We start from the raw sequence: 14,274 nt of genomic DNA on the forward strand, positions 1-14,274 counted from the left end.
GAAGCCATTACGGTGGCTCGGCCATCCCGTGTCCCTCTCACATCCTGGTGGTGTTGAAGGCTTAAATCCAAAGTTTGTGCTGGTGAAGCCATTATGGTGGCTCAGCCATCCCGTGTCCCTCTCGCATCCTGGTGGTGTTGAAGGCTTAAATCCAAGAGCCTAAAAGTTGTGCTGTGTCCTGTTTCTCTTGCTCCAAGGCAGGAGACCATCCGTTTCTTTCTCCAAATAGTTAAAGTACCCGCAGCAGAGTGTTTGGGCTGTTGGCAGCCACAGTGTGAGGTTATTTACCTCATCGTTAAAGAGCTCAAGCATCCTGGTTGCCTCTGAAGCACCCACCAGACTGTTTGCGTGGCTTCTGAACCATGTGAGACAGCAGTCATGTGGAATTTGACTTTGATCAGGTATTTGCTGAAGACAAATACGAGTAGGTACCATTTGTTGTTGTGTGACTGCCCGGGGGGGTGACACTTCTGTGTGTCCTCTGTGACTGTTGTCCTGACAGAGTGGGGCAAGACAGGGACCGGTGGCTGCAACACAGATGGGACTCTTCAGTGATTTCAACAGAAAGTTCAAAAAAGCTCCCTGTCGTCTACCCTAAAAAAACTTCTCTGTCCTGAGCATTTTCCAAGTCACCTCACAGAAAACACTCCTGGTGCCTGGAGCGTGGAGGCTGATGTGACCCAGAGCTCCAGGAGCAGAGGCTCACACACCCAGCACGGGGCACCTTCTCACTCCACAAGTTTCGTGTCTCTCTTTAGAGAAGCACCGTAAGAGTCAACATCCCTCTCAGCCAAGTAACCAAAATGACCCAGAGCTCCAGGAGCAGAGGCTCACACACCCAGCACCTGGCACCTTCTCATCCCACAAGTGTCGTGTCTCTCTTTAGAGAAGCACCGTAAGAGTCAACATCCCTCTCAGCCAAGTAACCAAAACAAGCAGTAAAAATAAGCTCAGGACACGGAAATGGGGTTATTTGCTCACACTTGAGAAACTCTGTGCCCGACTCCGAAATGGGCTCCTGCAGCCAGGCCTGGAGGGGTTGGTTCCCTGAGATCCAGCCTGCGCCACTTTCACAATCACTTCAGCTGAGCCGGCTTCAAACTGGTTAAAAAACGTTCTGCTGCGTAGACAGGCTGTGATTGTGCTGTAAGTTGGAAGGGGATGAGGAAAGCAAGCACAGAGCAGTTAAAAAGACACACTCTCTAAGGGAGCAGTAGAGGTGTCTTATGCTATTTTTTATGGCTGAAGCATAAAATGTCACAGCAACAAGCTTTTTTTTTTTTCCCTGTATTCCTCTGACTAAAGAAAAAAATAAAAGTTTTGGTTAAAAAAAAAGTATCTTAACACGAGGCCTTAAGACCTTATATATTCTAACTTAGCATGGAGAGTCTATTTTTACAACCACGCTAGAAGTTCTGTCTCTAGGCCTGAGTGACCCTGCAGGTGGAGCGGTGCTGGCAGCTCAGCGGGCAATAGCCCAAGGCTCTGCCAACAGGAAACGCTGATTTATTTTGGTTATTGGTCCAAGGACTCCTGCTCCCTGCCCATGTAGAGACTCTGCGTATTTTATGCTTGGAAATACAGCCCAGAACATATTCAAACTGTGAATATATAACCTGATTTTTCTTTTCTTAAGGGTAAAGATATATTACAATAGGTAGTGTTTTATATAGAATACAGTACTTATTTTTATTGTTGCATAAATGCAAAATATTTTTTTCAGAATAGCAAAGCATTACAGAATTTGTAATCAGCCTGAGAAAACACTATTTACAGTCTGAGCAGTTCTTTCAGCAAAGCTTTTGGGGTGGTACGTGCCAGTTGGCTCTGCCGGCTTCATTTTGTGCTGACGTTGATCTTTGGCATTGCTGGGGAAAAAAAAAAACAACCAAAAACCAAAAAAAAAAAAAAGCTCTTTCTTTTTTCATTCCTACTAGCCTGTATTGGTAGAACATTCAGAGAGGCGAGCAGAGCCGTGTCTCACTCCCAGGGCTGGGCTGGTATTAGCAAAAGCAGCCAGTCTGTCCCAAAATGTTGTCTTTGCCAGTCAAAACCCTACAGACCACGCCTGGTGTCACAGAGACACAGGACATTGACAAACAGCACAATGAAGCACCGGGCTGTGGAGCTGCCTGGCTCTGAGTGGGATATTCCACAACCGCGGGGGCGTGGGGCAGCTGGAGGGGATGGATCTGGCTTTGGTGTCGCTCAACAAACTGCTGCTTTTTAATCAAATCGAATAATTGCAATTTGGGGTTCTAAATTCTGCTCACTTTGAATAACAGCATCACCGTATCCACTTCGATGAGAGTATTTAATACAAATGCCTGTGGTTTTCAATGTTACTGACATATTGTAACATCAGTAAAGTGACTTTCAATGGCAAAGGCTGGTGTGTGGTTTGTTCTCCCCAGCCCTTACCTTCAGCCCTCCCTGGTCCCTAACGCTCTGCAGAAACAGACGCTGCACACACGGGGAAAAAAAAAGGGCTTGTGGCAAAAAAACCCCTACACGTTATTTTCCAGGGTTGAAAATAATCCTGTGAGCTTCCTGGCCTTTGTCTCAGGGTCCTACTGTTCGTAAGACAAATCTGAAATCCCTGTTCCTTAGGTTTGCGTGTCTGAGGGCAAGAAGAAATATTTAAATTCTAAACTATGTCCCATTGTTTGCACAGAGACTGAGAGCCCTCACCCCGCTCAGTGCCACGTGCTCATCCTTCCCCGTGTGCTGCTGGGGAAGAGACACCCGTGAGTCTGAGTTAGAGGGGACTGTTTCATAGAATCACAGAATGGTTTGGGTTGGAAGGGACCTTAAAGATCATCGATTTCCACCCCCCCTGCCCTGGGCAGGGACACCTCCCACCAGACCAGGTTGCCCAAAGCCCCATCCAGCCTGGCCTTGAACCCCTCCAGGGATGGGGCAGCCACAGCTTCTCCGGGCAACCTGGGCCAGGCTCTCACCACCCTCACAGCAAAGAATTTCTTCCTAATATCTAATCTAAATTTCTCCTCTTTCAGTTTAAAACCATTCCACCTTGTCCTGTCACTGCACTTCCTGACAGAGTCCCTCCCCAGCTCTCCTGTAGCCCCTTCAGATATTGGAAGGCTGCTCTAAGGTCTCCCTGGAGCCTTCTCTTCTCCAGGCTGAACAACCCCAGCTCTCTCAGCCTGTCCTCACAGCAGAGGTGCTCCATTCATCTGATCATCTTCGTGGCCCTCCTCTGGACCCATTCCAACAGGTCCATGTCCTTCCTGTGCTGAGGACTCCAGAGCTGGACACAGAGCTCCAGGTGGGGTCTCACCAGAGCAGAGCAGAGGGGCAGAATCACCCCAAATCCATGCCTCTCCAGTTTAGAGACCAGGATGTCATGTGGGACAGTATCAAACACTTTGCATAAGTCCAGGCAGACGACGCCTGTTGCTCTGCCCTTGTCTACCAATGCTGTAGCGCATTTGTAAAAGGCCACCAAATTTGTCAGGCATGACTTGCCCTTGGTGAAGCCATGCTGGCTGTCACCAACCACCTCCTTATTTTCCATGTGCCTTAGCAGAGATTCCAGGAGGATCTGCTCCATGATCTTGCTGGGCACAGAGGTGAGACTGACCGGCCTGTAGCTCCCCAGGTCTTTCTTTTTTCCCTTTTTGAAGACAGGGGTTATGCTTCCCCTTTTCCAGTCAGCGGGAACTTCAGACTGCCACGACTTTTCAAATATAAGATAAAGCAGCTTGGCAACTTCATCTGCCAGCTCCCTCAGGACTTGTGGATGGATTTTATCAGGTCCCATGGACTTAGAATCATAGAATGGTCTAGGTTGGAAGAGACCCTTGGGATCATCGAGTCCAACCATCTCCCCTACTCTACAAAGTCCTCCCCTACACCATGTCCCTCAGCACCCCATCTAAATTCCCTTAAACACAGCCACCCCCTCCCTGGGCAGCCTGTTCCAATGCCCGACCACTCTTTCGGTGAAAAATTCCTTCCTAATGTTCAGTCTAAACCTACCCTGTTGGAGCTTGAAGCCATTCCCTCTCGTTCTGTCATTAATTACCTGTGAGAAGAGACCAGCACCAGCCTCTCTACAGTGTCCTTTCAAGTAGTTGTAGAGAGTGATGAGGTCTCCCCTCAGCCTCCTCTTCCTCACACTAAACAGCCCCAGTTCCTCCAGCCGCTCCTCATATGATTTGTTTTCCAGGCCTTTCACTAGTTTCGTTGCCCTATGCCTGTTGACTTCTGCAACTTCAGATCCCTTAGATGGTCTTGAACCTGATCTCCTCCTATAGTGGGCAGTTTAGGTTTAAAGTGGAAGAGACAGAAACATTAATTTCCATGTAACCGAAATCCGTCAGCTATGAAGTTCATTGTTAAAGGGACACTTAGTGTATAAAATGACACAGTCTTCGTATGCTTAAAAGTGTTTTATGCAGTGACACAAACAGAGCAAGAATCTTACTGGAACGAGACCCCTGTAGGACAGCACTCTGCTGGAAGAGCTCTCTGCTGTGTTTTGCTGCATCCCTGAAGGTCTACCAGATGGTCTTACACTCAGTGCGTGGTGTCACAGACTTCACCTTGAGAACAGCTAGCTGTCACAGTAACTAACTTTAAACTGACTGATGTTCTAACAGACCAGTATAAGATGATCATTTCAAAAGCTCTTTTAAGTTTGTAGGTGTCTTATGCTGTCAAAGACAAAAGAATATGCATCATCTTATGTTATACAAGATACTGTTTAAGACAGAAAAAGGTAAGCCGAACTCCAGAAAAACTTACTGCATAATTTGTTATACATAGTGAATTGCAAGTTTATGAAAATAAAAACTTCTTTAATAGTCACAGGTTGAAAGTTAAAGACAACAGTATGTGAGTCATCTATAGTCATTGTCAAATTGAAAAAAAAAAGCAAGTGTGTAAAGCGATACCTTCATAAAATACGCAATTTCCAATATTGAAATACACGATCGTCGTAAGATTTGGCAAAGGAAAACACAAACTGGAATGTTAATCATGATCATCCACAGCTTCCTGCCTTTTGGTTTAGATGCTCATAACACACTGTATGAACTGAAAAGACAATAACCACTTATTAGATATATGGGAGAGAACAAGTAGTCATTTTTTATCCGAAAATACCCATTGTCACTACCCTTTTCTGTAAACAAATTCAGTCCATGAACTACAAAGCTTTGAAACTAAATACGAAAAACAGCTAATAGTTAATTAACAAAACCCCCTAAGAAGACTTGAATCTAGCGTTGCCCTTTTCCCCTGCAGATGTGGCCAGGAAGCCAAGAACTACAAGCCTGACTGAGTGCAGTTTGTGTCTGTCCCCACCTCCCCAGCCCCAGCCTCGCCTGGGAAAATTGTCTACCAAGCCCTAAAACAAAAGAATTAAAAAAAAGTTCCAGAAAGTGATGTTAGCGAGCAACGGAGCCCCTTAGATCTTCTTGAACCAAGTTGGTAAGAAGTCCAGACAAAAATGCACAACATTTCACAGAACTCTATAAAATACCTGAAAGCTTTTTGAGACAATACTCAAGTCCCAGAAGGTTTGTGCTCTCAGGTAACACCATAAGCATGGGGAAGACAGCAACAAGTTCCTGTCATTACTGTTTGTCTTGTTTTAAGTTTTTCTGTAGGTTTACCCTGTAACTTTAACTGATCCCTTTAAGTTCACTTACGTCATCATACTGGAAGTTCACAAAACCCTGCTGAGTTGCATCCCTGCTTCTAAAACATTCTGGAAAAATTAAGAAAGCAAAAAAGAAACCATGTAAGAATAATTACAGTTAATATTTAAAAAAAATAAAATGCATTGTGCTTTCATTAAATTCCCCAAGTTACACAAATAATTAATCAAGAACAGTGTAATTAATTCCAAGACTCAATTTCCACTTCTTCACTTTAATAACTATCCTATACTGCCCTTCACGTTCTGCTGATAAATACAGTTTACCAATTTTGATAACATAACTCTGGAATAAATGCTGCATTAATTTTAAGTCCCATTTTTCAATGGGGATTTAAAAATTATAATCTATAATTGTTCCAGTTCTGCCTGTAAACTCTATTGAAAGAAATCTATTTTGTGTTACCTAAAAGTTGATCTTGAGATAACCGAGTAATCGCATTTTATTATATAAAAATATATTATGAGATCAACGTGGGATGACAGCAACACGGATATAATGCAACATACCAGTAAGAGCTCTGAGTTTCACACAGCAGGCAATGTAATCATCAAACGTGATCTTCCCTTGAGTGCTGTATCGCTTTGTGATCGCAGTCACTGCCTGTGGGCTCAGTCTAAAGCCTATTTAAAAATAAAAAAATCTGTATTGAAGAGACAGGTAAGTTCACAGAATCTCAATACATTTCTAATTGGCAGTATGTGTCCGTTACTTTGGGAGGGTAACGGGTACTGGGAAATGTTTTAAGTCAGTGTCAGAAGCAAGAACTTTTCAGAACTTACCCATATTCATCAAGGCTTTCTCCAGTTCTTGACGATCCACTGTTCCACTTCTGTCATTGTCAAAGCTTAGGAAGTGTTGCTTCCAGCCGTTGACCACAGCCCAGAGTTCTTTAAACTCATTAAATCCCAGTGTGCCAGACATATCCCTCTGATTCCAAAGCTAAGAAAATCTTTCTTAACTTAAAAAGTTAAAAATTCAAATTTCCATTGAAGAGAGGGCTTTTTTTTAGTCACATGAAGTTAAAACTCTTTCTTGAAGGTAAATATTAAAAATATTTGACTATTAGAAATTTTTCTGGTAGAAAACTAACTACAGCACATCACATCAGAGAGATAATACCACCAACCAAAACCAAAAGTCAGAGAACTTGCTCTCCCCACTTCCTCCCAGTGAAACCTGATAAAACTATTTGCTCTTTGTGAATTTAACTTAGTTTACACCCTTCTCTTTTACCTGCCACGATGTATTTTTTACCAATAAGATACATATCCAAAATAAAAATAGATGCCAAAAGAAAAATTACTTTAAGTTAGAATAGTATCAGTGCTCTTGCATTCTAAGCAGTTTGTTCAAAGTGAGCTAACAACCCTTTCAGTTTCATTTCTGTCTTTTTAAACAGCAAAGTATTTGAACATGACATTTCAGGTTTTATAAAAAAAACTCAATTAAAAAGTCCTATGGCGGAATGCCGTAATACCATCTCATCAGATACTTGAACCTGATCCATTCAAGGAACAGGGTTTAGGGGGAGTTATATTGTATTTAGGCTGTGTAGTACAAATGCTTAATTCATTAGGAAGGTAATCTACAATGCTGTCCCATTTCAAAACCAGAACAAATGATTTGCACAAAACTCTATTCTGTGCTGCCAGACCTGACTCCTCCTGCATTCAATGGAGAAACAGTCCCCTGGGCTCAGAGGGACGCCACGTGTTGTGAGAAGATCAGTCACTTATTTATTACAATTATTATTTCACCCAGTCACAGAATCACAGAATCCCATGGGGTTGGAAGGGACGTCTGGAGATCATCTAGTCCAACCCCCTGCCAGAGCAGGGCCACCCAGAGCAGGTCCCACAGGAACGTGTCCAGGCGGGTTTGAATGTCTCCAGAGAAGGTGACTCTACCACCTCCCTGGGCAGCCTCTGCCAGGGCTCTGCCCCCCTCACAGCAAAGAAGTTCCTCCTCATGGTTAGGCGGAACTTCTTCTGTTCACGTTTGTGCCCATTTCCTCTTGTCCTGTCCCTGGGCACCACTGAAAAAAGACCAGCCCCATCCTCTTGACACCCACCCTTTAAGTATTTTTCTAGGTCTTGATCAGATTCCCCCTCATTTTTGTCTCCAGACTAAAAAGCCCCAAGTCCCTCAGCTTCTCCTCGTAAGAGAGATGCTCCAGCCCCTCATCATCTCTGTAGCCTCTGCTGTCCCCTCTCCAGCAGTTCCCTGTCCTTCTGGAACTGGGGAGCCCAGCACTGGACCCAGTGCTCCAGATGGGGCCTCCCCAGGGCAGAGTAGTCAAATGAGTAAGAAGGCAATTTTGCAGTTCCCAAATTATAATGATCATAATACTTATCAAGTAAGAGCTGAATGAGAACTCCAAAGCATTTCCCAAATTTTGGGCACCCTCTCATCTTTGCTTATGTAATGCAAAAATGTTTACATTTCATAGTAAAGGATACATCCAGCATTGAGATCATGAGTCTGCAAGTCTCTAAGTTGAAAGCTGTTTAAATTAGAAAAAGGAAAAGTAAGTTAAATTATAAGAATGAATTTCAGTTTTGTTTATCTAAATGTAACATTTTAAATTCTGTTTTATCTTATATTAATAATATATTATAATGTATAAAATATTAGGTAATTGCTTCCACTGTATACCGCCATACCATATTTTCATCCAAATATGAGCTTTTAATCATTACTCGTTAGAAAAACTGACAGCAGACAATCTGGAGGCAATTCAAGTTATATTTAAAATTGATTTGCTCGTATCTCAATCCATAAAGGTTTTGGGTTTCAGTAAAAGTGGTCATTTATATTTCACCATAAGCACCACTTGAGGAAGCCAGTTTTACTCACAGCAGCTCGACTTTGTAAACTGAACACTAGGTATCCCCACAGAGAAGTCCTGCCACAGAATTTTTTTGTCAGTATCAAAGCTCAATTTAAAAACAAAGCAAAACACCATTTTAAGAATTGGCTGTCCATTACAAAACACAACACTTCAACTCCACAGCTCAGCAGTGGGGAACTAAGGAGAAGGCAAATCTTACATGCGCAGAACTGAATACAGAGAATTTATATTTCAAAGCAGTCCTTATGGAAAGAAAGCCCTTCCACCATGCAAATAAAGAACCCCAAACCTCTGCAGAAGGCACAACTGCAAGCATTTTCTAGTAGATGGCATAAGAATTGGTATGCTTTAGGGTCGGGGGTTTTTTTGGTTTATTTAAATCATTAACTTACGTTTGTACGCTCCTGCAATCCCTGACTGGGTGAGACATCTCTGCAGCTCATCAGCATCTATGTGTCCATCCTTTCGACAACAGAAGATGTATCAGCTATTGTTTCAGTTCCCTCTCCCAGGCTGGTTATTCCCAGTACCCACTCCCTTTTCAGTGGCATTAAATTAGCTACCCCTTCAAAAAACAACTGATGACCTGTCTGCTATATGACAGAAACTGCCTTTTATAACCCATATCGGTAATGATGTTTCCTCAGTTGATATTTTTGCAGTATATACTAGCTTTCCCATCTAGTGAAGTACTAAAAAAATGAACAGGATTGGAAGGTTTGTTCTAAACTTAACAACTTTAAAAAAACCCAAACTCGCATAAAATATTGGAAGTATATACTTGAGAGCCAGCTGCAAAGAAACCAAAGCATAAAATTTTGAACAGAACGATAAGTTTCCTTAAAGTACTAATTTTAACGTAGTGGGTATTGTAGTCACGTTAGGTTATAGGTTTATGATGTCACTGCTACAGTAGGAAACCTAGAACCCAGACCATACATACCCACTTCTCAAGACAGACATAAGACTTACAAATCTAAAAAACCCTTGGTTTTGGGTAATAATAACCTGCTAGCAGAATCAAACAGAAGCAGAAAGCAAAGAACTTTAAAAGAAAAAGAAAAACAAAGCAAACTCAGAAAAGATACCTATCTGCATGTTTTGGGAAATGACTCGCTTCCAACGCATCCCGCTCGGGGCCAAATTCATGGAAAAGCAACGGGCTGTTAGAAATGGACCTGGAATTCCAAGTCACATTCCTCACACACCCAACGTGAAGTTTAGTTCACAGAGAGTCTGAGTATAATTTAACCTCATTCCAGGATGGAATATTATATCTGTAGATATAAAAAATTATGCAAATTTTGTAAAGCATTAACTAGGGAAAATAGTGTTGCTTTATATTTGAAATAAATTTACTTGCTTCAGGGTCTTCCTAATGTGTTTAAATCCAGTGAGCCTTTTTTTTTTTCTTCTTTTCTTGAGATATACTACTAAATATCATAGTGGGAATGGCACAGCCAAGTAACTTTCTGAAATGAAGTATCATTATTTATAAGACAAATGTTAGTTAGCCTGTTAAATGGTATTTTACAAGGTCTGAAAAAAAAGACCGGCAACTTTTTGATTCTCTGTAAAAATACTGGCAGCTAAACCCCAAATTGCTTCCAAACTATTCCATCAGTCTAACTACACAGCTGTACTTAAAACTTTACATTAACAGGGAAAAAGAAAAAAAAAAAAAAGAGACATTTGAAATAGCCATGCATATTAAGCAGCAAATCTCTTCAAAGCCCCTGTGCCTTCTGAAACAAGGGCAGGATCTGCATAACTTTAAAATAGGCAGGAAGACAGAAAAGCATGATTTGTAATCACAATGAACATTACCGAAAAGATGCTTGGCTTCTTTTTTTTTTTGAAGTAGAATTTAAGCAGCAGTTAAACTAGACAAGACATAGGAGCTTTGTGAGCAGACTAAAAAAAAGAAAATTATTACTTCCTACAAAGACAGACTCAATTAATTTAATAAAGATTCTAAACAATAGTTTTGACTTTCTTATGTAAAGAAAGAAAACTACAATAGAGATCTTGTCTTGGAAGAATTAAACTACTACAAAGAAAGATCAGAGATAACAATGTATATTATATAGCCATAAAAACAACAGAGAGAGCAGCAAACCATAGCCAAAAGTTTTACTAATTCTACAATAAGTACTTATAGAAAACTCTGAGATGTGGCTTTTTACAGACTTCCACGATGGCTCTAAAAGCAACTGATAACTTATCTGCTCCGTTTCACTGCCTCCTTACAGGGTTTTTACTCTGCACAGCCACTTGTCTCTGAAAATGACTCTTCCAATTCCAAGGATAACATCCCAAAAGCTACCCAGTTTATTTCTGCAATAAGGAATGGTTTCTGCAAATAAAAAAAAATAAGAGTACTAACTTAAGTACTCTCAAGTGCTAACTTGATCATACCCACTAGCTCGCTGGTTCCCCAACTTCCAGTAAACATGCCTCACTTGAGAAACTTGGGAATGGTCTATGCTGAGGTCCAGCTTCTGCCACCCCGGGGCTGCAGCCCGTTTGCTGTTCTCTCCCTTTCTCTTTTCACTAGTTTACTCATGTTTTCCAACATCAGTTACCGGCTCCGCTGCTGGCTCCTGGCTCTCATCCAGGAGGCACTGGGATGCAGAGGCATCTCCACTGGCAGGCAAATCGTCAGCACGTGTGGCAGAGTTCAGCCTGGGCTCCACCTCACCTCCCTCACTACACACAGGTCCTTCCAGCGTTCTCCGTTACTACAAAAACATATGGTCTACATATTTTCATAAGAAATGTCAAACAAGTCATATATAGACTCCAGGATGCAATATTAACGCTTTAAAAGAGTAACGTAGAGAACAAAAGTAACCTGAATTACAGTCTTAAACTGGGAATTTAAATATCAGCTAATGTTGCTGAATTTAAACTTTCATGTTGTGGTTACATCTACCCATGGGTAACAGCTGTAGAAGCTGAAATTGGGTTTGCACTCATCCTCAAAGTGTGCAACAAACAGCTATACACGTGGCCAACAAAGACAGAACTTCAGTTCAATTAACCTAGCTTATTTGCTCCTAAACTTTGTAATACAGTTAAAGAATTTATTTCTAGTAACATCCATAATCATGCAAAAAAAAAAAAAAGTAAAAGAAAGAATACATGCCACAAAATCACAGGAAAGAAATTAAAAATGCAGTGCAGAATGACAGGGAGGAAAAAAGAAAGGCCTCGAAGATGTGAATGCCTTTTCCTCGAACAATCATTCTATCTTACCAGCAAACCCAAATATATTGGCACAACTCAAGATTCTTTTTCCATTTGTAAGTCTATTAAGATCATGTAAAGATGCTCTTTCACATTAGCATTCTGTGCTTTTAGCCAGGCCTTCTCCACAGCCCGTGTTTTCCACTGTTTCTGGCTTCTTTCTCCTGAAGCTGGCAGCATTCCTCAACCCAGAGCTGAGCCACAATTCAGTTCCAACACTCCACGTAACTATATAGTTCCTACATAAACTTACAGAGGAAATCCAGGGTGCATATGCATATATGTGTGTATGTATCTGTAGACATTTATATACACACTATATAGAAACCAACATTATTCAAACTGCATAGTTACTGTGTGTATATAGCTATATGGTCTAGCTATACAGCTACATATAGCAGATAGGCTCAGTAAAACCATTCTGTTCCCTTTTAAATTTGAAACAGCAGTTTTCCTCCCTGCAAATATTAGGCTTTCCTCTACATTAAAAAGCGAATGTAGAAATTATTCCCCAGGAAAAATAAAATATCCAAGAAATAAGTTTATAATATATAAATTTACCTGCCCTGCTACTGCAGCAAAATAACCATACAAAGGGTCCTGAGCTTGTCCAGGGAATGCTGGTCCTCCCGGAGCTCCTCCGTACTATAGAAATCAAGAAGAAAATTAATTTTTAATCAATAATTCAGTTAAGAAACTGCAGTGTTTCCACTTAAGAATCAACTTGTGCTTTTACATACACATTATGCAAATAAATCAAACAAAACAACAAAAAAAGAACCCCTTAAAAAAACCAACCAAAAAAAAAAAAAAAAAACAACCAAAACCCAGGACACAATCTTGGTGTCGAGATACTAATTTATTATAATTTAAGCAGATCAGTGTAAAACCTTGCACAGGAGCAGTCCACTGATCTAGATACAGTCTGGTGTATCTCATCAAGGTTGAATTTGAGTCTATGACAAGCAGAAAATGGGGAAATGCAGGTAACACCACTAAGGCACTGCATTATCTTCCTTTCCGCTTCAAAAAAGTTGAGCGAGAAGGAAAACACTTGGGAGAATATCTATTAGGCACGGAAACTTTTAATTAAAATTGACTCTTAAGTGAAAACCACGGGGCGACAGCAGTTAATCCTGTTTGACTGCACTGACCCAACAAACCCGTGCAGCAGAGTCTGCACCTCGCTTTTACCGGGACAACGCCACGCCTTGTATTTCTGGAGACGGCCGCAGTCTGATTCGGTGTAACCTGGGTCTCCGAACCCGCTCCGTTATATACGGGCCCCACGCCGGGCTCGCCGGGGGAGGCTGCGGAGCCCACCCGGGGAGCGGCACCCCCTGAGGCGACTCCCGCCCCGCCGCTCTGCCTCCTTCCTTCCCTCTCACCGCCGCGGAGCCCGGAGCCGCCCCGGGCGGCACCTCCCCGCCCGGCAGAGCTCGCCAAGGCAGCCCTGCCCGCGCCGCGGGGCCGAGCGCCGCCACATTCCCCAGCTCCGCCCGGAAGCGGCCCAGGCCGGCGCCCCTCAGGGCGGGCGGGACGGCCCGGAGGGCGCCCGGGTTCGCCGGGAGAAGGGAAAAAAGCACCTCGGGCGCCATCGCCCCGGCCTCAGCCAGGCTGCCCCCGAGCCCAGGCCCAGCGCGGCCGCTCCCCTCCAGCCCCCGCTCACCCCGCCCTGGTAGAACCCGCCGCCGGGCGCCGGCTGCCCGGGAAACGCCATCTTCGGCTGGCACCTGCCCCCCGGCTTGTCCGGCCTCGCCGGGGCGCAACCACCCGGCCAGGAAGGGGGGAACCGGGATGGGCCGCGGGCTCCGGAAAAGGCCGGGGCTGGAAGCTCTGCCACCCGTGCGGGGCAACCGGCGGCCTCCGGTCACCGGGGCAGCCGAAGAGTGCAAGGCATCGCCGTGGCGAGCTAAGGGATCACCTCTTCCGTCCCGTCCACACACCTCCCCCTTCGCCCCCCCATCGGGGTGGTACCGGCCGCCGGCGCAAGGGCGGCCTTTCCTCCCCTCCCCTCCTCTCCCCTCAGTACCGGGCCGGCAGGCGCTGCCTCAGGGCCCGCCCGTGCAGGAGCAGCGCGTTGATCGCCTGCCCCCGCCGCGCCCGTTCCTCGCCGCTGGAGGCTGCGGCGTCAGGCGCGGGGCCGGTGGGAGGTGGAGGGAGGTGGTTTCGGCTCGGCCACGGCGTGTCCCCGGCCTGTGGGACGGGCACGGGGGTACCCGCCGCAGGGCTCGGAGGGAGCGGCGGAGGGCGGCCCGGAGGCTCGGTCCCCGGCACAGCCCGGGGGGCGGCTGTGTCGCTGGGACCCGCTGCGAAGGCGCCGAGGGTGTTTACCGGGGAATCGCCACCGCTGCGGATGCCAGGCTGGTTTAAAATCGCCCACTCGTGATTTGCAAAAATCACTGAAACGCCTTGGAGGGTGAAGGAAATGGCTCAGCCCGCCTTTGCGGGGCTCCCAGTGTTGCTCAACTGAAAAGGGAGGAC

The 14,274-nt window shown here is 44.3% G+C and overlaps 1 protein-coding gene across 3 annotated transcripts; it reads right to left on the reverse strand.

Moving 5' to 3' along the window:
• Window positions 1-81: 81 nt before the first annotated feature.
• SRI (sorcin) lies at window positions 82-13,707 on the reverse strand. 3 transcript variants are annotated; one of them, XR_001413252.1, is made up of 9 exons: window positions 13,460-13,707; window positions 12,352-12,435; window positions 8,934-9,003; window positions 8,150-8,193; window positions 6,470-6,617; window positions 6,197-6,310; window positions 5,679-5,737; window positions 4,920-5,061; window positions 82-527 (listed from the first exon to the last, which is right to left on the reverse strand). XR_001413252.1 is itself a non-coding variant. In XM_014952953.1 (8 exons), the coding sequence occupies exons 1-8, from the start codon at window positions 13,508-13,510 to the stop codon at window positions 5,035-5,037; spliced, it is 597 nt and encodes a 198-aa protein (XP_014808439.1). In that variant the 5' UTR covers window positions 13,511-13,706; the 3' UTR covers window positions 4,401-5,034. The 3 variants fall into 3 exon arrangements, 1 of the variants encoding a protein (XP_014808439.1); XR_001413253.1 differs by lacking the exon at window positions 82-527 and adding an exon at window positions 4,397-4,679; XM_014952953.1 differs by lacking the exon at window positions 82-527 and having other exon boundaries at window positions 4,401-5,061; window positions 13,460-13,706.
• Between the last annotated feature and the right edge of the window lie 567 nt (window positions 13,708-14,274).

Source organism: Calidris pugnax, unplaced genomic scaffold, assembly GCF_001431845.1.
Source record: "Calidris pugnax isolate Ruff unplaced genomic scaffold, ASM143184v1 scaffold181, whole genome shotgun sequence".
Lineage (NCBI taxonomy): Eukaryota > Metazoa > Chordata > Aves > Charadriiformes > Scolopacidae > Calidris > Calidris pugnax.